Source organism: Fusarium solani (assembly GCF_023522795.1).
Source record: "Fusarium solani strain SB1 chromosome Unknown bctg00000002, whole genome shotgun sequence".
Taxonomy (NCBI): Eukaryota; Fungi; Ascomycota; class Sordariomycetes; order Hypocreales; family Nectriaceae; genus Fusarium; species Fusarium solani.
This window is the reverse complement of record NW_027072155.1, coordinates 578,180-601,486: the sequence shown is the minus strand read 5'-3', so window position 1 is coordinate 601,486 and position 23,307 is coordinate 578,180. Positions and strand designations below refer to the sequence as shown.

The 23,307-nt window shown below is 51.0% G+C and overlaps 11 protein-coding genes across 11 annotated transcripts; 5 read left to right on the top strand and 6 right to left on the bottom strand.

Moving 5' to 3' along the window:
* Nucleotides 1–70: 70 nt before the first annotated feature.
* Nucleotides 71–695, bottom strand: MRS44_004153 (uncharacterized protein; the record flags this gene model as incomplete). The annotated part of the gene is made up of 2 exons (XM_046277679.2): nucleotides 71–185; nucleotides 241–695. The coding sequence occupies 2 exons, from the start codon at nucleotides 693–695 to the stop codon at nucleotides 71–73; spliced, it is 570 nt and encodes a 189-aa protein (XP_046125616.2).
* A 662-nt stretch (nucleotides 696–1,357) lies between these two features.
* On the top strand, nucleotides 1,358–3,422 carry MRS44_004152 (uncharacterized protein; the record flags this gene model as incomplete). The annotated part of the gene is made up of 4 exons (XM_046267849.2): nucleotides 1,358–1,494; nucleotides 1,552–2,175; nucleotides 2,240–2,338; nucleotides 2,393–3,422. 4 exons carry the CDS (start codon nucleotides 1,358–1,360, stop codon nucleotides 3,420–3,422), a joined length of 1,890 nt encoding a protein of 629 aa, XP_046125615.2.
* A 1,788-nt stretch (nucleotides 3,423–5,210) lies between these two features.
* On the top strand, nucleotides 5,211–6,287 carry MRS44_004151 (uncharacterized protein; the record flags this gene model as incomplete). Its single annotated transcript, XM_046277678.2, has 1 exon — nucleotides 5,211–6,287. One exon carries the CDS (start codon nucleotides 5,211–5,213, stop codon nucleotides 6,285–6,287), a length of 1,077 nt encoding a protein of 358 aa, XP_046125614.2.
* A 399-nt stretch (nucleotides 6,288–6,686) lies between these two features.
* MRS44_004150 (uncharacterized protein) lies at nucleotides 6,687–7,631 on the top strand (the record flags this gene model as incomplete). Its single annotated transcript, XM_046277677.2, has 1 exon — nucleotides 6,687–7,631. One exon carries the CDS (start codon nucleotides 6,687–6,689, stop codon nucleotides 7,629–7,631), a length of 945 nt encoding a protein of 314 aa, XP_046125613.2.
* Nucleotides 7,632–8,092: 461 nt separating this feature from the next.
* Nucleotides 8,093–9,751, top strand: MRS44_004149 (uncharacterized protein; the record flags this gene model as incomplete). Its single annotated transcript, XM_065622077.1, has 1 exon — nucleotides 8,093–9,751. One exon carries the CDS (start codon nucleotides 8,093–8,095, stop codon nucleotides 9,749–9,751), a length of 1,659 nt encoding a protein of 552 aa, XP_065478149.1.
* Nucleotides 9,752–10,243: 492 nt separating this feature from the next.
* MRS44_004148 (uncharacterized protein) lies at nucleotides 10,244–11,038 on the top strand (the record flags this gene model as incomplete). The annotated part of the gene is made up of 1 exon (XM_046277676.2): nucleotides 10,244–11,038. One exon carries the CDS (start codon nucleotides 10,244–10,246, stop codon nucleotides 11,036–11,038), a length of 795 nt encoding a protein of 264 aa, XP_046125611.2.
* A 1,061-nt stretch (nucleotides 11,039–12,099) lies between these two features.
* Nucleotides 12,100–13,182, bottom strand: MRS44_004147 (uncharacterized protein; the record flags this gene model as incomplete). The annotated part of the gene is made up of 1 exon (XM_046267848.2): nucleotides 12,100–13,182. One exon carries the CDS (start codon nucleotides 13,180–13,182, stop codon nucleotides 12,100–12,102), a length of 1,083 nt encoding a protein of 360 aa, XP_046125610.2.
* Nucleotides 13,183–13,889: 707 nt separating this feature from the next.
* MRS44_004146 (uncharacterized protein) lies at nucleotides 13,890–15,678 on the bottom strand (the record flags this gene model as incomplete). Its single annotated transcript, XM_065622076.1, has 5 exons — nucleotides 13,890–14,887; nucleotides 15,009–15,114; nucleotides 15,172–15,223; nucleotides 15,273–15,394; nucleotides 15,439–15,678. The coding sequence occupies 5 exons, from the start codon at nucleotides 15,676–15,678 to the stop codon at nucleotides 13,890–13,892; spliced, it is 1,518 nt and encodes a 505-aa protein (XP_065478148.1).
* Nucleotides 15,679–16,521: 843 nt separating this feature from the next.
* MRS44_004145 (uncharacterized protein) lies at nucleotides 16,522–17,911 on the bottom strand (the record flags this gene model as incomplete). Its single annotated transcript, XM_065622075.1, has 4 exons — nucleotides 16,522–16,596; nucleotides 16,671–16,960; nucleotides 17,006–17,225; nucleotides 17,276–17,911. The coding sequence occupies 4 exons, from the start codon at nucleotides 17,909–17,911 to the stop codon at nucleotides 16,522–16,524; spliced, it is 1,221 nt and encodes a 406-aa protein (XP_065478147.1).
* A 1,400-nt stretch (nucleotides 17,912–19,311) lies between these two features.
* MRS44_004144 (uncharacterized protein) lies at nucleotides 19,312–20,784 on the bottom strand (the record flags this gene model as incomplete). The annotated part of the gene is made up of 1 exon (XM_046277675.2): nucleotides 19,312–20,784. The coding sequence occupies one exon, from the start codon at nucleotides 20,782–20,784 to the stop codon at nucleotides 19,312–19,314; it is 1,473 nt and encodes a 490-aa protein (XP_046125607.2).
* Nucleotides 20,785–22,590: 1,806 nt separating this feature from the next.
* MRS44_004143 (uncharacterized protein) lies at nucleotides 22,591–22,885 on the bottom strand (the record flags this gene model as incomplete). Its single annotated transcript, XM_046281664.2, has 2 exons — nucleotides 22,591–22,736; nucleotides 22,792–22,885. The coding sequence occupies 2 exons, from the start codon at nucleotides 22,883–22,885 to the stop codon at nucleotides 22,591–22,593; spliced, it is 240 nt and encodes a 79-aa protein (XP_046125606.2).
* Between the last annotated feature and the right edge of the window lie 422 nt (nucleotides 22,886–23,307).

Sequence of the window (23,307 nt, the reverse complement as noted above, 5' to 3'; positions counted from 1 at the left end):
TTGCAAGTTTCGCGGCTTTCATGAACGTCGGACCCGATCAACAAGATGGTGGTATTGTCGTCACATAGGCTCAGTGTCCAGAGGCAGCATCAGATCCGAAGCGACCGGCAATCAAAGTGCCTAGGAAAATCCCTCCCAGGACTGATAGAAAGTATCCGACGTTCATTGTCATGACAGCGATCATACTATTGACTATAGTTAGCGCAAGACGGGGGACTGTCAGCGGAGGACCTGACATACAGCAGATATCCTATGCCACTGGTGACGACTTGAAACAGGGCACGACTCGTCTCAGTGGCCATACGGAAAGGATGGTTGGCTAATTGTTCTCGCAGGCGCTCAGCAACCGACATGTTGGGATTATAAGAGTCCCTCGGCAGCACGACTGCATCGGGCGTGCTGAAGAGTGTGCGCTTGACGGCATTGAGTATCTGGTGTATGACAGCAAAGGCAATCAGGAAGATGCAGGTGCCGGCGTAGGTGCCATCGCTGGAGGGAGCCCAGGCCGAGGAGAAGAGTGGTGTTGTGACGGCCCGGAAGAAGACCATGGCCATCTCGCTAGCGGGCATCATGGACGAGGAATGCGACATGTCCATGCTGCCCATCGACGTAGCCATGGAGGTAGAGGCCGAGGTGGCTGTTGGCATGTCGGACATGGCTGTGCCCATTGCCATTGTCATTGTTGACATGTCCATCTTGAAAGGCTCACAGGCAGTGTCGGTCGTTGGAGATTCTCAGTCGAGCGATGGTAGAATAATAGGATTTTGGTTTCCGTCGGCGCTCGAGATCCTCAGCCAAGCAGGCAGAGTAATGGAATTTTGTTCTCCGTCTCAGTTGAGCGGTAGCAGAGTGATAGAACTTTGGTCTCAGGGGTATGAAGTCGCGAGCATGGGTATTAATTGAGCGTCAGCCTCGCTTGTCAGCATTTTTCAAGCAACAGGTGATTCGCGGCTGTCACAAGCAAGGTGGGCTTACAACTCGCGAGAGCAGTTTGCCATTGGTGATGTCCATGTAGACTGTTGCCGTCTAGCCGTGGCTCGCATGGATTCTCGAACTGTTGGTGATTATTCTGGATCGTGGCGTGTATCAAAACCAGTCACGACCCGGGAAAACGTGCGCAAACATGCGCAGCCAGTCAGCCCGGAGCACCGGTTCGGTAATCTAGCCAAGAGGGACCGGACTAGTCTAGCGCACATGAGCAGAGTCCGGTGGCGGGTCTGGCGCAGAGTTGGCTGGGAATAAATATACAAGACGGAGGCGTCCGTACACTTCACCTCATACACAGGTGCCCAGTCTTCTTTGACAAGGGAGCAATACAGCTCACTCGACTACCATCAGCTGTAGGGGTCAAGTCGACATGGACAAGCAGATTCACCGCCGTGCAACACCATGGCTTGACAAGCCACTGGTCTTCTCTGGCAACTACCGCGAGTACGAATGCACTTTTAACGAGACGTCGCAATGCGACTACCAGGAGGGCTACTGGAGATTTTGGTGAGTCGTAGAGTCCCATAATGACCACATCTGAGCCTCGACTGACGCGTCTCTTAGGTATGAAGCTGATCACCGCTATGCGCTGCCTACCGTCGCCTTCTTCCTGGCAAGCATTATCGTCTTCGCCCTAGTCTACGTTGCAGGAAGCTTGACCCCTCGAAGAGTCCAGCAGACGAGGCCTGTGACCAAGACCAAGGCGCTGTACCGATACCTGTCGTATAGAACCTTCAGGATCCCAGCCCTGGACTGGAACTCGGCACCCATCGGCCTACTGGCACTGGCCGGTGTCGGTACCATCTTCTTCTTCGCCATGACGCTTGGCCCAAAACCGTACTATTGGCCCAACACGGACGACGTCGACTACGGATCCTCGCCTCCCATCGCGACCAGAACAGGCTGGATGGCTTTGGCCTGTCTGCCCTTTGTGATAGCCACGTCATCCAAGACCAACTTTATCACTCTGGTAACTGGCATCTCACACGAGCGGCTTCAGATATGCCATCGTTGGATATCCTACGCCTTCTTCGTGCTCTCCCTGATCCACACCTTCCCCTTCATCATTTACAACATTGACAAGGGCATGATGATCGACATGTGGAAAACCACCGTTTTCTACTGGACAGGTGTAGCCGCCCTTATTGCCCAAGCCTGGTTGACCTTTGCCTCATGGGGGCCACTGAGGTAGGCGATGTCGAAACTACTTATAGCCACAACGGCAAAGTTATTGACTAATGTATTTGCGCAGGAGTCTATGCTACGAGTGGTTCAAATTCGCTCATTTCGTCGCTGCACTCGTGTTTGTGCTGTTCTTGTTCTTCCACTGCGATGCTACACTAACTGCATGGTATGTTGTCGCGACCCTCAGCACTGCACAAGACTCATGACTGACAATTCACAGGGACTACTTTGCCGCCACCGGGGTTCTGTTTTCCCTGTCATGGCTGTATCGACAGGCACGTATCTACTTCGAACACAGTATAAGCCATCACGCCGAGCTGACTATTGCTTCCAACGGCTTCATTCGGGTTTCTGTACCAACCAAGGCAACCTGGACCGTCGCCCAGCATTATTTCGTTCGTTTCATGGGCCTGGGCCCCCACGCCTTGACCCTTCACCCGTTTACAGCCTGTTCTCTACCGTCCAGGGACGCCAGAAGCGGATTCGACGAATCCGAGCTGGTCTTCTTCATTCGCCCTCGCGGCGGATTCACGGCTCGGCTGGCGCATTACACCGAGCTGCACACAAACACCAAGATGAGAGTCTTGTTAGACGGCCCATATGGTGGTGTTGACGCCACGGCTATTGACGATAGCCAGCGCATGCTCGTTATCGCTGGTGGATCAGGTGCGGGCTGGATCCTACCTTTCATCACGGCGTATCTAGACCGTCAACTCCGAGCCGGGTCTCCTGCAGATGAAGATTCTCTTCAATCACTAAGAGTCATTTTGGTCACTCGAGACATTTTGACTACCACTTGGTTCGAGGAGGAGGTCCATCATCTACTGAAGTCACGGTCAGAGGCACCAACACACGGGCTTGAAGTCGAAATCTATTACACGGGCTCGGAAGCAAACGAAGAAAATCCAATACAGACGGGGCAATTCTCAAAGGCGTTGGATCACCCAGAAAAGGCGTCTCAGTCGACGCCTACCCCAGTCATATCGACATCAGACGTTGATGACGTTCAAAAGACGGCACCAAGCCCCGAGCACAGCGTCCAACATCTGAAATCGAGGCCCGACCTGGCAGCCAAGGTGGAAGAAGAGGCCAGGTCGAGTGGTTCTGGCCAGTCCCTGGGCGTCTTTGTATGTGGTCCTCTCAGCATGCAGAGCGATGTTTCGGCTGCCGTGGCGCGTGAGCAGCTGGACATAGTAAAGAGAGGCACTGGAGACATCCTTCTGCACCTGGAACATTTCTCCTGGGCTTAACTTGGCTGCGAGTGTCTTGCCATCCGGCCCACGAGAATCTCAAGAGCAGTAGTTAACGGCTCTGGTTCATACCGAAAGCAGTAGGCCATCTAGTTTTAATGTTTTACAGTATTATCCATGTAATGATAGCATCACATACTTGCCTTTGACTATGTGAAAGCATCCAATGTAGCCCAGGAAATTTCGGCTCGGCAATCTTTGAATTTAGCACTGCCTGGCACTAAGTCGGGGCTCGACCCGGGTCCCGGATTGTCGCGAGGTTGACACGTAATGCCTACATAGAACTCAGTAGCATTAAGAGGATGAACTCTCAATTTCTTCTAACTGCTAGATATTGCTCTTTGTGTTTTGCTCGGCCCCCGTTTTGCATCCTTGAGGAACCTCAGTCAAGGGGAATTCGGAAAAACTCTCAACCGAAATTGCAGACAGGTGCCTAACTCGACGCCACCAAGGGTTCCGAATAAGGATGCTTTTGCAGACATTTAGGAAAGATATAGTGGACGCAGTTGAAAAGACTTCCGGCTATCAAGATGATGTGAGTCGAGCTCGCGCTCATACAGGAAGTGTATCTATGATCATTTCGCACCAGCAAGAGGCAACAGCCCATGTCTATTTATCTCTTGCATTAGTGGAGAGGACACGGATCGCAATGAAATTGTTTGAGCTGGAATCTGAAACTTCAACACGTACCTAAGGTCAATTTACTTTTCCCGTTTGGTCATCTTTAATCCTGCTTCACTCGGCCACCCCGGGGCCCAAACCACAGGGTAGTCGCCTTTTCTACCGTGGCCTCTCCATCGCCGTGTTTCTTTTCATCCACTGCCTTGGTGGTGTCGTTGCTCTTATAGACCAGAACGAAGCAACCCTTTCAGTAGACCGTTTGCCCTGCGCCATCGATAACGTAGGGAGTTCGCCTGGCGTCTTCGAAAAACGTGTCGTCCTTGGTGAGCTCCCTTACTTCGAGGGACTAGAAGATGATCAAATGAAGGGGTCATTTGTTGATGAGGATATACACACCATATTTGACTCGTAGGACGGAGGGCTAGAATAATTCAAGTCTTCGGCAATCTCCTTTCAAATGATGGCGGTTCGCACGGGCGGCGTAAGTTATCGAAAGCATTCATGAGCATCAAACAGGAGTTGGAAGAGTCTAAGAGAGGCCTGACAGGAAGAGGAGGGCTAGTTGGGTATGAAGTGGGCTGAGCATGTCTGTTTTGTGCCGCTTACCGCTTTTCGCTAGCGTGGCTTGCATATGCCGTGCAGCACATGGGCTAAGAAGATGGCCTGTCCACCTTTCATGAGTTGGCTTGTACACCATGCCGAGAATTGAATTTTATCTGGTTGAGCAACATAGGCAAAGGAACGGTTTATTTCTCATCTATTTTTTTTTATTGTAATAGACTTGCCCATCTACAGCAGCAGAAAGGTAGAACCTAAGCCTAGACCACAATGTGCTCTGGGGTGACACTCCATGTCATCGGCATATTTAGCACACAATTTCAAACCCACTCCTAATACTCTATAGGAATTTTCTTGTGTTGAGTTTCTCTTCTAGTAAAGACCCTCTTGATCTGAACCATTTTCAATTGGGATTCCAGGCAATTCATGCTATGCTTGCCTAAGAAGAACCCTCCCATATCCAAACCTTGATCATAAATACCTGAACTACAGTGCCTCCGGATTTAATGATACTCCGATCTGATAGGTACAAGGCGCTGTGCCGCTTCACTCATTCGTCCCATGATCTGATCTACCGGAACTCCCCATTCTACTAACAACGACAAGAAAATGTCTTCAGAGATAGGCATTGAGGAGTATCGACAAGACGTCCTTCGCGTCTGTTCGTACCATCGCACAGATTTTGCTCTGGCTCTCGTCCACACACGTCCACATAAAATGCAAGCCATTGCGACATTACTTCAAACATATTTCACCACCCCGTCTCCTTTTAAACATGACCCGCCGTTTAGACTCGGTGTCTTGGATCTCCTCACCCCAGAACTCATCGTCATCATCCTTCTCCAACTTGATACCGTATCATACCTTCAGTTTCGCCGTGTCAATAGGCACGCCCGGGTGATTGCAACACGTCTTCACGAATACAAGCTCGTTTCCACCCACGGACTCGAGGGCCTTGTGGCGATTTTGCGAACGAAATTAGGCGAATGTTTCACTATCAAAGACCTGTACCGTCCCCTTGTGACATACAGTTGCAAGGTCTGTGGTGGTTTTGGATGCTTCCTATACCTTCCCGACTGCACGCGTTGCTGTCTTCCCTGCCTCAGCGAGGCACCCGAGTTGCGTATGACGAATGTTTCCAATTTGGTCACCCAATTCTCCCCGGTTGAGGGATTAACTGAGTATCATCAGAGAGAACTGAGGCCAGTTCTTCATCCTGTGCGTGGAAAATACTGTCTGCAATCTTACAGAAGTGTTCGGACCGGGCGTCAGCTCATGCCGACGCGTCAAGTTGTCGCAAGACTCAGGTCACTCGATGTGCCGGAAAAAGCGATTGAAGCGGCTGTGTACAGAATGGCAGACTGGGAGAGCAACCGGTTCGCATCAGCTGCGATGTATCCCTGGTATAACGCGCAAAGGGGAGAGGCTGACCGTGGTGTCAACTGCAGAGGGATACAACTCCACCTCGAGAGAATTGTACCACCTGGTATGGTTGAGCCGGAAGATGAAAGGAAACACCGCGATCAGGTGTTTTTAAGGGCGGGCTTCTTGCAACATTTCAAGACCTGCAGTTTTGCGCAGGATCTTTGGGCGAGGAGAGATGACGGGACAACAGAGAAGGAGTCTTGGTTTATCAGTAATGGGGGTAATCTGCGGAAAAAAGACGAAGAAGGTGTTCCTTTTTGAAGCAAAACTACAAGCATGTTTCGTTCTGAAGTTGTTTTCGTCTTTTAGTCATGTTTGCCTAGGTGGGTCAGTGACAAACTGACAATGGATGCTGGATGTCGCTTGTAGTGACTAGCAACGCCGTCACAAATCAACCATGACCTTTTCGGCCCCTACGATAAGAATGAGATGTATATTATACGTGGAAATAAAATATCCCTCAAAATTCATAATCTATAATAACCCTCTTGGCTGGAATGAACCGATTAGGTAGTTGTCGTCTTACTCTCTGGTGCCGGTTAGCCGATGACGCTGTGGCCGAGTCGAGTCACCTGACGAGCTCATCGCATTCCTTAAGATCCCACTTCATGGCTGAACCCAGAGTCATCATCATCTCCCTTCACTATTTACTCATCAAAAATGCCGTCTGAGAAAGAGAAAGAGCATCTTGCCAACAAGGCCCCGGAGGAGGGCGATGCTCCTCCTGCCTACGAGACAGGCGAGCCATCTTCAGCTCGGGACATGACATCCCCGCCCGCAGCTACTGGCGAATCCTCCAAGGCCTCAATGCGCCCAACGGCAGACGCGCCCTTCAATTTCCCCTCCGATGATCCCTTGCCCACCTACTCTGAGGCATCTTCGAGCAAGCAGCCACCTATCGCAATCCCCCAGGAGTCCCCCACTCCCACTGCTCCCTTCCTCAATGCCTACCCTCCAGCTCTGCTGAGCCATGGCATCACACAAGAAGCATGGTCTTCTTTCCTGGACACAATTTCTGCTTTTTTGACGGCCAAGGTTGGCGAGCGCGCAATCAACCACGCTGGGGACATTGCCAAAAAGGTCGGCCAGCGTCCGACAAGCTATGTCAAGAACGTTGTTTCCCACACCAAGAGCGTTGGAAAGAACATTGGCGATAATGCAAAGAGGGGCAACATCATTGGGGCAGCCTTTGGTGTCATCGGCGGCGCCATTTCCATCCCCGTCGGCGCTGCTCTTGGTGCGGTTGGCACAGTCGTGAGCCTCCCAGCCCATACAATCGCGGCTGTGACGAGGAAGCCAAAGACACCGGCGGAGCGAGCGGTGGCCTATGTCACCGTTGCCAACAAGGATTGGTTCAACAAGCGAGGCCTCCATGCGAGCTTGGTCAATACTGAACAGCTTTCCGAGGTTCTTGGTGTCTCGGTCAAGGCGGTCCTGGAGGGATCTACTGGGGATAAGAGTGGAGGTGCAGAGGGACAGCTGAGTGCTTTGAGAGAGCACATTGCCCATTTAGAGATTCAGGGACCGGGTGTCATTGATCTGGCTGACGCGACTACGTGGTTGGTCGTGGTGCGGATAGAAGCAACACCAGAGCATCGCGAGTGAGCTTGGGTAGAGCATCGTGGAATAGGCTCAGTAAGACCAGTCCTTCCTATTGAATAGGTAGATAGGTAGATGGAGATTCTCAAATATGATGCACCTTGGCTCATGTTCGAGCATTGGTGTCACCTTTGCAATGTTACGGCTTCCAACCCTGAATACTTTCCATGGCGCAGAACATCACACACAACCCGAACCTCTGAATATGCCCCAGTCAGTGTCGTTTTCAGCGCTGACCAGGCTGTAGACCGTTCGTTTCATTCCGAGAATGATCAATAGGCTTCATATCACGGTCTCCCCAGCTCATTCCTTTGTTCGACGGCTGACCTAACCCCCCTCACGCACACCAGAGGGTCAAAAGCCACCTCCCCAAGCCTGCACCTTCTCTTTATCTCCCACAGACAAAGCCCCCCTCCGCCTATCTCGCCGCTCAAGTGTTCAAGTCATACCTCTCCATGTCATCCACTATGAAAGTCCCCAGCAGTGCAGTCTTCGCGAGCCTTTCTTCGACCATCACTGAGATAAGTCGCTTGTCAGGAATCCCAGGGGTTGCTATCGGTGTCATAGATAATGGAAAAATCATCCATCAGGCCTCGTATGGCTTATGCGACGTGGAGAAGCAAATCCCTTGCGACAGCGACAGCACTTTCGTCCTCGGTTCCCTAACTAAAGCCTTCACTTCCGCTCTACTCACTCAGCTAGTCCAAGAAGGTCGCTTGAGCTGGACCGACCCTTTGAGCCAGGTCTTGCCTGAGTTTCAGAGAGATCCTCAAGATCTGAGCAGCCATACCACCATCGGGGACCTCCTTTGTCATCACACCGGTTTGTCAGCTTGCGACTCTCTCTGGCTGGGCTCTGACAATGTGCCCTTGCTCAACCATTCCGATGCCATCAAAATTCTCAACTATGTTCCGCAACAACAGCCCTTCCGTGGGTCTTTTGTTTACAACAACTTTGCGTACGAGGTTCTTGGGCATGTCATCGAGAAGGTTTCCGGCTCATCATACTCCTCATCCCTTCACGAGCGCCTGCTTCGCCCCCTAGGCATGAAGAGAACCTACTTCACCGACCGGACTGAACAAACGGAAAATGAAGCCAAGCCCTACGCTGCCCTTTCCGACGCTACACCGATTCGCATCTCGCCTGCCCTCCAGGGAGATCACGTTTTGATGGGCCCGGTTGGCGGTGTTCGGAGCTCCGTCTCTGACCTTCTCATCTTTTACAATGCTTTGTTGGATGCTGCCGCTGAACACGTCGAGCTTGGCACAGAACGGAATTTCACTCCCAAGGGCCAGCCCGTATCGTTCTCTGAACTCCCAGCTATGTGGACAGGCTGGAACGTTCTACCATTGCCCCTCGTCCGAGAGCACTCATACGGTTATGGCTGGCTAAGATCCCAACTACCGTCAGTCCTAGCTCCATCGCGCGGAGATCCAGACCTTAACCCGTTGGCCGGCACTGGAGCTCCGTCTCGTCTTGCCATCTGGCACAGTGGCGATATCCCGGGATACCAGACTCATGCAACGCTTTTCCCAGAGACTAAACAGGCAGTTGTGGTGTTGACGAACTCGCTGTCGTTGAATGACGGCTCCAGGTACATCAACGATCTGGTCATCGAGGCTCTGCTGGACAATCTTGACAATGCACACGACTATGTGAAACTGGCCAAAAGGTCGAGAGATCTGGCAGTGACAAGGTTGGAGAGCATTCACAAGGGACTCGTTGACGATCGAACACGTTCTGAGCCATGCAGGCCTCTAGACAGCTATGTCGGGCGCTACTTCAACAAAGTCAAGAATTTCTTCATCGACGTTGCGCTCAACGATCAAGGCAACCTCCATATCTCGTTCATGGGAAGAAAGAGGGACACGTTCGAACTGAAGACATACCAAGATGATAGCTTCTTTTGGTTCTTGACTCATAACGAGGCTGCCAGGCTAGCTCGGTATGATGGATATGGGGAAGACTTCTACACCTCGAGGTTTGGCAGTGTTAAGGGTGATGACGATGTTATAGACGCTCTCTGGTGGAAGCACGAACCGTCGTTTGATGGGTTTGGCGAGGTGTTTGAGCGACATTCGACCTCAAAGCATGGTCCGAGTACAGAGCAGGGTTCCGAGCTGTGACATACGCTGTTGCCATTGGGGTAGCAATGGCTGATACTTCCAGCCTCTTGTCCCCATGTCGTCCTCTATGGAGAATTGCAGACTGTGCCACGCATTGTCAGAAAGAGAGTAGCTTTCAATAAATTGCAGCGTTAAAGTCCCATTATAAAGCATCGGCGTCTTTAAAGTTATAAATGAACGGGGAGGGGGGCCGTCTCTGAGGGCGATGGCAACTTGACGAAGGGATTCTTTGCTCGCATCGAGCTCGGGGCAGTTGTTGTTACTTCCTGACACATCTCTCCAAATACTTCAATGCCATTCAGCATCCGATTGAGGCGCTGAGTCACCGTCATTCAAGACATTGTGAACCGCCTACCCCGCATAACGCCTCTGCGCCCTTGGACTGATCATCGCCGATTTCGGCCACGGGTTGACTTGTCTCGGATATATCGCCATACCTCTTTCATTCCTCCTTCCTCCCATTGCATCCTTGAACTCTCATGTCTCGACACCATGACTCCAAGTCCTCAAGCTATCGGAAGCTATCTCTCATCCCTCTTCGGCCTTGCCGGCAGGGTTGCCGTCGTTACAGGAGGCAGCTCTGGGATTGGGCGTGAAATGGCTATTGCTCTGGGCCGCGCTGGCTGTCGTCTCGTTCTTGTTGCTCGTCGACCAGAGCCGTTGCAAGAAACCATCAACAAACTCGCCGAATACCACGTTGAAGCCACTTCCGTCACGGCAGACTTGGCGGACCGAGCATCTCTGAAGGGCGCGATTGACACGATCACGTCGAGTGTTGGAACTCCGGATATCCTCGTCAACGCTGCGGGAGTAAACGACCGCCCTCACATGAATGATCTCTCCCAAAAAGTATGGGATAACACCATCGCGGCGAACCTCACAGCGCCATTCATCCTCGGCCAAGCATTCGGGCCAAAGATGGCATCAAAAGGATATGGACGCATCATCAACGTCATCAGTCAGCAGAGTTTCCGCGCTTACGGCAATAGCGGCGCCTACGGTGCCTCCAAGGGAGGGCTTCTGTCCTTGACGCGGTCCCAGGCAGAGGCTTGGTCTCGACAAGGTGTTTTGTGCAACGCTGTTGCGCCGGGCGTGGTGGAAACGCCTTTAACAGCACCTGTGTTTAGCGACCCGACAAAGGTGGAGGCTCATGCTGCCCGAACCATGATAGGAAGGAATGGTATTCCCAAGGACTTTGCAGGAGTTGCTGTGTACTTGGCTAGCGAGGCCAGTGCTGCAGTGACGGGACAGACTATCTTTGTGGATGGTGGATATTCAGCCACATGATACCATATAACCCACTAGTGCCAGATCACATAGAGATACTGGCAGACGAATGTGGCTGTATCGTCGGGTTTTTTATACCGGACCTCGAGGAAGAGCTTGAGTAGGCTATAGGCGAGCAATAGATCATATGTGTGGGCTTAAAGCGCTATCAGGGCCGGTATGGGCAACAAAACGACACTATCGAGATCATCGGATTCCTTGAGATATGTTATTCTCTAATGACGTTTCAGAGGTTAGGAAGAGGCAGAGTCATGTGCAGCGGGTGGTTGCAAAAGTGCAGAGGATTATTCGAGGTATGTTGATGTCTATCCAAATGTACTTTGGTGTCTGCATCGACCACTAAGGTATAGGGAATTCAACGTAACTCAAGAGCTCGTAGCTGTATCTTTTAACCGCGTTCCAAGGATTCCAGATTAGAATGGATGGGCAGGGGAGCTGGAGATAGGACGGATAGCTTGAACCTGGAATGAATCTACAAGGGGAAGATGGCAATTGGGCAAATTGGGGGAGATGTAACCAAAGGCGCTGACATGAGAAGTAATCCACGATGTATCTTTTACTTGATGATACTGGTAGGACTCTTGCCATCTTGAACTTTTCACGGCTACATCTGGTCGATTCAGGCAGTCTATAATAGACAAAAGCTTTCCCATGACTCCCCATCATTTACAAACTCCCGGAGACGCCAGGGAGGAACTCCATTCGACTCAGCGCATCGTACAACGTGCTATCGCCGCCCTTGCCATTCATGTACTAGATGGATACGCATGGCGCCGAGGAAGCCATCTCCGATAGCGTCCCATTCTTGGACGCTGGAGCGGTCGCCGTAAAAGCGAAAATTCAGTTCAGCGGCCAGGGAGCTAGTTTGCAGGAAGAAGACCAAGTGTCAGACTTGGGACAGAAGAAGAAGAAAGGTAAACAAGGTCAACAAGCCACTACCATGAAGCGAAAATCCGTTCCTAAAGATGAGGAGCTATAGGATCAATCTATATAGCCCGACTCTGACACCGAAAAGAAAAGCAATGACGAGCGGAAGAACAAAATCAAGGTAGCTTCGTTGTCTACCTGGTAAATCGGTCGAGCCGAAAGTTGACGAGCGCTGGGTCAGTCTCGCCCGTCAAGATCTGCTTGCTGAGCAGTTCTCCGACTATGGCAGCATTTGTCACCCCAGAGTGCATGACTGCAATACTGAGGGCATCAAGGCCGGTCGGTCCAATGATAGGCAGCGCATCCTCGGGGATCGGCTTGTGTCCAATAGTATAGTGATCGAACTCGAGGTTGCTCCCGCCAACCAACGTCTGCCGAATCTTTGCGAAGACGTCACGCGCTGTTTGCTCCGGATCATCACCCGGGTCATCGCCTGGATACTCGCAACCCGCCCGGATGACACCATCAGGCGTTTGACGCACGTATAAATACTTGGAGTTGATAACCTCGTTCACCAGCTTCTTCTCTGTAGGTTTCGAATTCACGAGCAAAGCAGGTACACGGGTGACCGGGAGTGCTAGCTCTTCACTTGCCAGAAGAGACACGCTGCCCAAGCCAGCGGCGACAACAACGTGATCGCCTTGCACCTCTTCCCCAGAGGCCAAAACAACCCCACTGACGCGGCCGTTGTTCTTGCAAAACCCCTTTGCTGTAGTTCTGATCAACTTGGTGCCTTTGGCTTCTGCGTCGGCTATCAGCTGGCGAGCGGCAATGTGCGCTTCAATGGCACCCTCCTCGGGATAGCAGAGACCCCATTCTGGGAGGATACAAGTGTCTATGAAGGGTTCTCGCTCGGCGATTTGAGATTTTTGCATGTGGGCAACGTCGTAGCCCCAGGCGCTGAGATTCTTCTCCTTCTTCACAAGATCTTCGGGCGACTTGTGCCAGTTTAGCGACCCGCTCCAAGAAATTGGGAGGTCAGGAAGCTGGAGCTTGATCTGCTTCCATCGCTCCAAGGAACGACGGCGAAATTCATAGTAGAACTTTTCGTTGGCCGAGCTGGCGTTGAGCCACGCAAAAGAGGCTGCAGTAGCTGGGCCCCCAACATCTTCGGCGACGATGGTCACCGTAGTCTCGCGAGCCAGGTGCCAGGCGATGGAGGCACCGACGATGCCACCGCCGACGACGATGACATGAGGGCGGGTTAGGGTCTTCATATTGGTGTGGTTGTGCTTGATTGAGAAAGCAGATGATGAAGGAGAAAAAGTACGAAAGATGTACGGGGAGCGGGCGAGTGCTGAGAGACATGCTGTCAGTTATTATTCTGATCCGTCGGGTTGTCAGGCTGCATTGACCCCGCCTTTGTTTAACACCAGCGATTGGACTAGAATTATGTGTCTGTGATTGGCAGTATGTCGCAGAATATCTGCTGTGTATCTAGGCATGTAACGTTACCATGGCCACATATATGGCAGCTTGATTTCCAGTGAAAAAGGACTTTTACGTGCCAGCAAATCCATTGGTGAACAATGTGTCATATTCCCAGGTACGGGGCTGGTGAATAGCTGAGCCGAAGCTAAGCTAGTAAGCAAGAAGACCTTAAAAACGGCAATCTACGGTAGATCACGTGTCTCTCGAGTTTCGTCTCATAATACCAGGGGGACTTGACTGCCATCCGGGTCGATGAAACAGAGAGACACTAGTGTAACCTTTAGCTTATCCTCCCCTAAAGATAATGAATAGAGTATAATAACAATAGGGAAAGAAGCTCTAAAGCTTTACTTTTATCATTATCCATGTTTAGCTAATTATTATGCTTGAGAGGAGCTAGGGCTGCCAACGTTCCAAGTTAACTTCATTAAATACGCAGATCCGGTGAGAGTGGGTAAGTAGAGAGAAGCTATTGAGCTACACTATTGTTCACCTAACAGATGACATGAAGACCCAAGCTCACATCTTCCTCTAAGCTGGGCCTGCCCAACGCGTGTCGTCCTCTCTGCTCCTTTTTGTGCAAAAACCGAATCAAAAATGCAGTTCCAATAAGAGCCACAGCCATGCCGACCATGGTAGGATATCCCTTTGGATAAACCGGCGCCTCTACTTGTTGCCAGATAACCAAGGGCAGCCAAGCCTGAAACACGTATGCCATCTCGTTCATGGCACCTGTGACAAGAGCTCTCTCTTCGTTGTCATCACTGCAAATCTCGTGCGCCCAAGCAAATGTCAGGCCGCTGATACCTCCTCCGAAGCCACAGAGCATGAAGCATGCCCAGGTGAATGCGTTGGGGACGTTCCATACTGTGAGGCCGGCGTAGGCAATGATTTTGACGAGGCCCGAGAAGAGGATCGCCGGCCAGCGCGCTCCGCGGAACAGACTGTCTGAAGTCCAAGCGTAGATCAACGTGGTGACGATGCTAATCACCTCAACGATGGTTGGGTAGATGTTGACCTCCTGGATGGTGTATCCTTGTTCTTTCAGCCAGATGGGGAACGCAGGTTGCGAGCTTCCGCCGTTTCCATTGTTGAAGAGGATATACAACAACGTGAGAGCGTATATATGCCAACTCGAAAAGATCTTGATGAACTTGGCTTTGGTGTATGGCGCTCGTTCAGCTCGTCCTTCCAGTTCCATTCGCTTCTTGGCGAGTGCGATCTCATCCTTCGTAAGGTACCAAACGCGAGTGATTTCGGGCAGGTCGGGCAGGAAGAAGAAACCAGAGATTGCAATAGGCAACGACACGATCGTATTAGTAATGAACAGCCATTGCCAGCCATGGAAACCGTGGACGCCGTCGAGGTTGTGGGACCCGGCCATCAGATAGCCGGACACCATGGATCCGACGTTCCCCATTGCGTGAAAGAGACACGATCGCTTCGCTAGCTCGTCTTTTCGGTACCATGATCCAATAATGTACTGCATCCCTGAGCACTGTGTTAGCATTGGAATATGATGCTATGATGTGTTGATGCTGTGTTCTTTGTTATAGTCGAAGCCCGGCCCTTGACGGGATAACTAAGCCAGAAGATAGAGAGTACTACATACCAGGATAGAAGGTGCTTTCGGCAAGACCGATGAAGAAGCGTAAAGCGTAGATTTGCTTCGCAGAGGTACATTTGCAAAGGAGGATCGTCAGAACGGACCAAGTGACCTGCGCTATTGTTAGAAATTGACCGTTGTGGGGACGCACGTGGGAGGTTATTTTTACCTCACAAAAGGGGATCCACAGGCTGGGACGGATCCGAGTGAGGAGCATGTTACTACTCTCGTCAACATCATCCTAAAGCTTAGGCTGGTACGTTATCTCACCTAGGGATCTCTCCTAGCACGTATCCGACCGTCCAGCACGTTTGCATGTAGTTGAGTTCGTTTCCCATGAGGTTCAGGTCCTCTTTCATCCCCGAGACAAAGGCATTGTTGATGTTGACCTTCTAAATCAGTACTCTCACTCGTCGCTGGTGCGTGTTGTTCTCACCTGGTCGAGATACTTGATAAAATAGCCGAGCGACGCCAACGTCATCAACGCAGCATCCAGCTTGAAAAGAAACCTTCTCTCCTCGGGCGATTTGTCAAAAGTATCCCACAAATAACTCTTCCATGTTGACTTGGGCTTCTCTTGAACCACAGCAACAACGGTGTCAGAATCAGAGGCGGGAGAAGGGTCATCTACCCTTTGCACCTTTTCGTTTGCCACAGCCTTGGAAATATCCGCCATCTTGGTTTCGGTACTCGGTCGTCCTGCAAAACAAGTCGATGGGCCTTTGCTAGTGGGAGATAACCTTCTTTTAAGCTTAACATTAGAGTGTCCATTTGCCAGACTGCGATCTATCCTTTATCCGCCCCTGCTTCAAGATTTGCTCCTTCGGGAAATAATGTCGGGGTTAGTGAGGAGCATGAACAGGTGAATAGTTTTCCGTGGGGAGACGATGCTACGATCGACGCCCAATAATGTCTGTTATGGAAAAGTCCTCATCGAGGTTGGAAATGTCGTCAATCGATTATTGCCAGGTAGGGTTGCGATGCTACGCAGATAGAACCACAAGTAGCACGAGCAAGACAGATCCAAAGACGTCATGCTAGAAACGTTGCATCTCCCATCTCTTGTCCGATTTTCTCCCACTTGATACTGTAACAGATATCTGATCATTCCTACGCTGAGGATAGTAGTTGTTGCAGAGGCGATCCACTATTGGTCTGTTGGCGCTGACGTGACCTTGTCCCGGTATGTGGTGCTTGATCGGCCGGGGTTAAGGTTGCGGGGATAGATAGATATAATCCCTCAGCAACTGGGGTTGGATACTACGTATCCTTGATGGCAAGGATATTCCTGCGAGCATATTGGGAATGGTTCATGGAGAATTTGCTGTATCTTTTTGGGCCTCTCAAGGTTGCAAGGGGAGACCAACAGCTCCGACGCTAACATACATATTTCAATACCTAATTGTTGCCTATTCTCGTCCGATCGGGCTTTTTCCGACTTGTCTTATCGTTTACATGACTCATGGTGTAACCAACTCGTCAATCACTGCAGATGCCCTTGTCCATGCAAAAGAATCCTTCAGAGCTCCTCCTCATCCCACTCCTCACTCTCCTCCTCGCCCTCAACATAAGGTCGAAGTCTCTCCTTCAGTTCCTGGACGGTGATTTCTCCAATCATGGTTCGTGGACCACCCTTTCGGCAGGGGGAAGGGGAACGCTGCGGACGACGTGGATGACGCCGTTCTTGCCGATTCCGTCTTCAAAGTCGACGGCGACGTTGCCGTTGACGACGATCGAGGTCCAGCTCTTCCAGGTGTGGATGTCGACTCCGAGGCTCTTTTCAAGGAGGGTAGGGAGCTCGATGTGGAAGTTGCCGTTGATCTTGGGCTGGTCTTCCTTGTTGGCTTCTTCATCGCCGTAGTAGATCTCGTCGCTGTAGACGGTGGTGTTGGGGACGATCTGGTACTTGAGCAGAGCGGTGAGATACTTCTTGCCAGTCTCAGTGTTGAAGAGGAAGGCTGCAAATGTTAGCTTGAATTTTCTACGCGAGTTTTAGCACTTACCATTGGCCTTGGGGCCAAGACGCTCCCATGCGCTGTTAGAGGGGGCAAACACGGTGCTTCCGTTCATCTTGACGTTGTGCACGAACTTGACGAAATCGGTCTTGTCGTAAGCGAGCAGCAGGGTTGAGAACTGGGCGGGGAAGAGGCTGATGACCCGACCGATCATGGGCGGAGGGACGAGGATGCGGTTGACAGCATGGATCCAACCGTTCTTGGCTTTCTGTGCAGATGTGAGTGGAGAGATCCTTAAGAGGGTGGGATGATGCGCACAATGTTTACGACGACGACCTTGCTATAAAGGTTGACTCTGACACCGTTGAAGCCAACGCTTGTTCGAAGTCTCTGGGGGTTGCCGCCCAGCCATGGCTCGTTCAAAGCAGTGGGCAGAGTGTGTGTGAAGAGAATCCTTCCAGCAGGGTACTCTCCAAGGCCGAGGTGGTAGTTGAGCACGCTCTCGACAAACTCATCGCTGGGCTTGTGGTCGTGGGGGATGTGCTCAAACGCCTCATCAATGGGCGCAAAGAGGGTGTAGTTTGCGTCAGTACTGTTGAGAAGCTTGCCAAACTTGTCGTGCTTCCCGACCAGCTTGAAAAACTCCTTGGTATGGTTGCTCTTCTCAAGGATTTCCCAAATAGTCAAATCCGACAGATCCAGTCCAAGTAGGTCAATAGGAGCTTCGGTGGGATGGCCGTGGACCTCTGGGTCCTCAAGCTTCTTGTGGACGGCGTTGGAGATTTCGGAGGAGAGATGCTCGACAGCCTCATCGACGGATCCGGCGATCCGAGAGGGCAGCTCCTCTAGGGTGGCCTTGATGTCGTTCTTCAGGTGATTGAACTCGTCCAAGGCCTGGGGGATGACGATGGCCGAGGCGGCCGAAGCCAGCGTAAGCGCTGGTACCAATCTCATCTTGAATGAGGCACAGTTGATGAATGCCAATGTCGTCGGTCACCTGACTTGCAAGTGAAGCACGATAACGTCGACAAGTTCGCAGCGGTGTGGCAAGCAACGTTTATATCAGGACCAAGGATCAGATGTTCACTCCAAACTGGTTACGCTGACACTCGTCGCCACCAACCAGTAGGGACAAGATCCGTGACGGTGCTGGCGTCATCCTTTCGAACCCCGCACCGGATTCCTCGGGTTTTTTGTCTTACGTGACGGGCCAAGGTCGCGTTCCTTACAAGTCGCGAGTTTGATTGGGTGTTTAGCCGGGGCAGGGGCGCTCAGCCGCGCGTCGGTTTGGAAACCTGGTGATGCTATACGCGTATAAGTTCGTATGACGCGATACGCGTAGTGGTACGGAGTTATATGAAAGACGTGATACGCCTCAAGGGGGAATTTGATCTTGGTGATTTCCGTGGTGCTCCATAATACTCTCCCTCTTGCTTACCTGATAGGCTGTTTCAAATGATATCCGGGTGTGAAATGCTGAATGACAGCAGTGGTGGTTAAGATTGGTTCATCCTGGATCATGAAACCTTTGTTAGCCATCTTCGTCATATTCTCGGCAACATAGGCATTGCCATAGAATCTCAGCTTTGCGATAACCTTGACCATGCATAGTGTTTCTCGGTGAGTTTGAGATCATGCATGCACTCTAACGGTGTCTCAGCCCCATGCTACCGTCCTTCGAACGGTTCTCACGGAGCTCTTTTCGAGGCGTTCAACATCAAATGCAATATTTAAAGTAAAACTGCTTTGAAATGAGAATATGGAACCACAAAGACTCCGTTCTATCGCCATAACCTCTCTATATCACCTCGTCCTTGGGAGAGCCCTGGGCCCAAGTCTCACTAGTGCAGGGTAGCAGGGATGAGACCACCCGTACAAGCAGTATCGAGAAGAAAGACTGGTAACTTGCCCAAAAAAAATCCGGCCGGGTTAATAACAATTTTTTTTCTGTTCAAGTGTAAAAGAGCCTGGAATCGCCTCCATGTATGGGGATAAAAGGGTTGTTCCTTGCCCACCGAAAACCAACTTACTAGCTGCATCCCCCAACACCGCCAATCTTGGTCACGAAAGGTTTTGGTTAGGAGATCGCTCAACCCGGGCGAGTATCGATTCTGGAACCCATAAAAAACACCAGGAGAAGTTGAATTGTGGCAAAATATGACCTCAGTATTGACGGCGGTGATCAAACACATGCCTTTGCCATCATTACCCAGTGAGTTGCAACGAAAGATGATGCCTTGACAAATTCAACATCATGGCAGTTTGAATACTTTTATAACAGATTAATCCTAATTATACAGGTATAAACTACACCGCTATGATATCATATTAAACATTCAAAAACCGCCATGTCTCTAGTCCAGCTTCAGTTTCAAAGCCTCGTCCACTTTCTTTGCGGCGCCAATGCTTTCCTTGAGCACACGCTTCTCTTCATCAGTCAATTCAATGGCTTCCGAGCCATCCATGCAACTCATGTCCGCCTTTGTAGCACCCTTGTGCCACTTTCCATCCACCATCCAGTACTCAGGAACCTCGTATCCCTTGGGGTCCACCTTTTTGTTCTTTAACAAACTTCCGTTGTACCATATCAACTTGTCCTTGTCGTCTGTGTGTGCAATGACAAAGCTGCACACCTTTGTGACGTTCTGGGCATTGGCGTCGTCGGCCCAGCCAATCATAGAGCCATAGTGCTTCTCAAACTCGTATGTCGAACCGCCAAGTTCTAGGCCAAGCCACCAAGACTCCTTATCTCCGTGGGTCAACTTGTATGTGACTTCTTCGCGGACGTCGTACGTGTTTTGCCAAGCCACGTGGAGCATGCCGACGAGAACGTCGACTCTGCCCTTGTTCACGACAACGACGCCAGAGTCGCATTCTTCGGCGTAGTCTTCTGTCCAGACCAACGAGTTGTACATTTCGGGTGAAGGGACCTTGATTTGATCCTTCCACCAGTCGTGTCTTGATCGGAAGGCATGCTGCCAAAGTAGACGATCGTGGAACAGGTAGGCGCCCTTCTCGATGTAGCGTCTTTGGAAGAATAGTGTCTCGGGCTTTTGTAGAAAGACGGCATCTGCATCCATGAGAATGACCTGTTCAAACCTCGATGCAAGAACAGCGAATGCCTTGATAGCCCATCCACCATCTTTAAGCTTCATCGTCGAGTCGTCGAAAACGTCAAAGACATTGAGGAATTCAATGTCCATGTATCCCTCTAGTTGGGCAAGTTTGTCGCGCTCTTCTCTTGATAGGTCCTCATCTCCCGCAAAGGCGATCTGAATCGGTAGGGTGCATCCCAGAACTTTTCGGAGAGAGACGATCAAATGGCCGGCAAAACGGATCGATTGTTCTCCTCCTCCAACGGGAATGACGATACCACGCGAGCCTCTGACGAAGGATTTTCGTAAATCGGATAACGGCGTTCTTGACTCGGGATTGCGCGCGGGCCTCTGGAGGAAGGGGAAGAGATTTTGGGCCGTCGTCTCGGTGGTGGCGAGTAACTCTTTTCCGACCCAAGAATTGGGATTTAATTTGTCAGATTGAGATATCCATTGACTTAGTTGTCTTGACCTTTGTCCAACCTCCCAGAATTGGTCTTTGTATGGCGCTTGAATCTCGTGGTCTGCAAACTCTCTCGCCGTGGCAGTGATGTTGTCGAGTTCAGCCTGGGACAATTGCGACCAATCGACGCGCATCCACTCAGAGGGCCAGCCTCTACAAGTGACGAAGAGAAGGAATAATGATAAGCTGACGAAAAGAGTGAGTTGCAAGAGAACGCGCCGTGGACTTCGGAAACGCTGGACCAGGCCAGTGGCCTTTTCCAACGACATTTTGAAGCACTTTACAGTAGAGAAAGAGGTCGCGTGAGAAAGATTACGAAGGGAGGAGGGGCTGACATGGCAGGAAGAACAAAGGATCTGGAAGCGTACGTAACCTCTGATGACAGTGTGCCTCACTAGGGTGATTAGGTCGGCCGCGGGATCCACAGTGCGTCTGTTGATGTTCCTCCTGCATGTCTAACATGCCGAGACAGAGGCAGCAGGGGATGCAGAAATCCGACCGAGTTTGTTTTTGGCGCTGGCTGATACCTTGACGTTGTGTGATCAGATAGAGGCATCAACCGCTGAAACTGAGACAAGAGGGAATTCACGACCAACAGCGTGGAGGGCCATGAACCTGGCTCCGGCCGCATCGGTCCCGCCGCTGTTGGGTGGATGGCTACGGGACGGGTGCCTTGCATCTGTAATCCCCGGCGCATGGGTTATGATCACGTACATATGCCCATCTCCCGTCTCTCGAGCCAACAGATCATGCCAAGCTGCATGTCCTCTTAAGGAATGATGAGATTGTGCTGAACAATGAACATTGCGCAATGTTTTCTCACGACTCCGGAGATAACGACATGTCAAGTACCCAGGTTCAGTAAGCACGAAGAAACGCTTTGATCACTCTACAAACATGATCAACACCTCTTAGCGAAGCACTTGCATCCTTCGCTTCTCGCACAGCTGAGAAAACCTGTAAAAAGCTTGTTAGGAGCAACATCCTTGCACCATCAGTGAGACCTAAATTGTTCATGCCTGCACTTTAATCTCCCTTTTGCGTGCGGCGTTTTTCGCGATACGATGTGATAAGACGTGACAGAGCATGTGGAGTGAGACACACATATCGCAATAGCTTCTTATTGGACAATCGCAATCTCCGCTTGATTCCGTCGCTTCAGAGCCAATCAAGCCTTGCTTGTCTTGCTTGACCCTCGCTGGGATGAAACGATGGCGGCGGGCTACGGCATCGAGCGGAAGCTTATCTCGGCAATCACAGAAAACAAAAAGAAGCGGCTCGTTGGTTCGTTAATGGAGTCGTCAGACGTGAACCAACCGAGCGGGCCAATGCTTACGGCGGAATAGTGAAGGCGATATGTAAGTGAGGAATCTCAATGAACGTATTTTGCGATATTTGAGGATGTTGTAAATGCTGTAGGACAGACTCACAAGAACCGATCCCAGACAAGAAGCTGCGAGACATCCTTGCCAGACCCCTTGTGAAGATCTTGGCACGAGACCCATCACGTCTCCATTCAACGACAAGCCATGGCATGTTGTATTCCTCGTTCGTCCCTGGCCACATGTAGCCATGGAGACCTATCACACGGACGGGCCGTTCCGGCGTCGAATAGGCTGCTTTTGACGCTGCTGCCGCGCGTTTATCCTTGGACCTACCCTTGAGACATCCTTGGAGAGATCCGCTGGATCCTTGAACTTGAACTGTTATGGGAACCTGACCTTCCTTTTCAAGGTCTTCAGTGGCTGGCTGTCTGTGGCTGGGCGTTTAGGCGGGTTTGCCGCCACTAAGGACCTTCCCCGGGGGCACACCAGGATTCTGGGGTCAAGTTACAGATTGAGTATGTAACTCCGATCGTGAAGACCCATTTGGAGTGACAGCTGCGGGTTTGACAGCCAATTTTACCCCCTAACCTCAGACTATGTCTTGATACTGTTCCATTGGGCGCTAAGATCCCTGGATGACGGTTCCGGCAGAGACGGTGGCACAGTTCATAGAATTGCAAAGTTGCGTTAACACGAGGCGTTTTCCCATTATTGGCTTAGATTCATATGGTCCTGAAGCACCTTTCAAGGCTACTCTTTTGCCTTCTTCTCTCCACCCATTGCGTTCTGAACAGCCCCGCCGATGCTGCCCTCCGGGGTGAACTGCTTTCCAATCATACCCTCCTTGTCGAAGGGGCCACCAATCTTTTGACCCATTGATCCAATTGCACCTTGTTCTATTCGTGAGAGAATGAGCATGATTGTATTCAATCGGGCCAGGGAGCGACAAACCGGTGAATTGCTTGCCAATGCTACCCTGCGCATCCATCGCCTTGGGCATGGTGTCCTTGTTCAGGTTGGTAGCGTCCATAGGCTTGTCCGACATGGTGAGTGTTGGTATGTTGTATGTACTGTTGATACTGGTATATATGGGAAGAGTACAGATGAATGATATAAAATGCTGACGAGAGGATAACATTGCGTCAAGGTATTTTATAGTATTTAAACTTTACGATTACATCACCCGGGCATAGGCGACTACGTCCAAAGTCATGATCTCATCACTCGTAATTGGCGATTGTTCGGCCATGCCTAGAGCGATTCGATACACCAACACAGTCATGAGGTCATCCACTGCAATGGTCAACCTCTCCTTTTCTCCCCCGCGTCATCACCGCAAGCGTGAATTAGGAGCCAGCCACGTGCATCATCAATCACCCCGTGGCTCGGGGTGACATGGAATGATGGAACTCCTTCCAGAGTACCTATGATAGGACTGGGTTAAGAAATAGTAATAGATGTGATGGA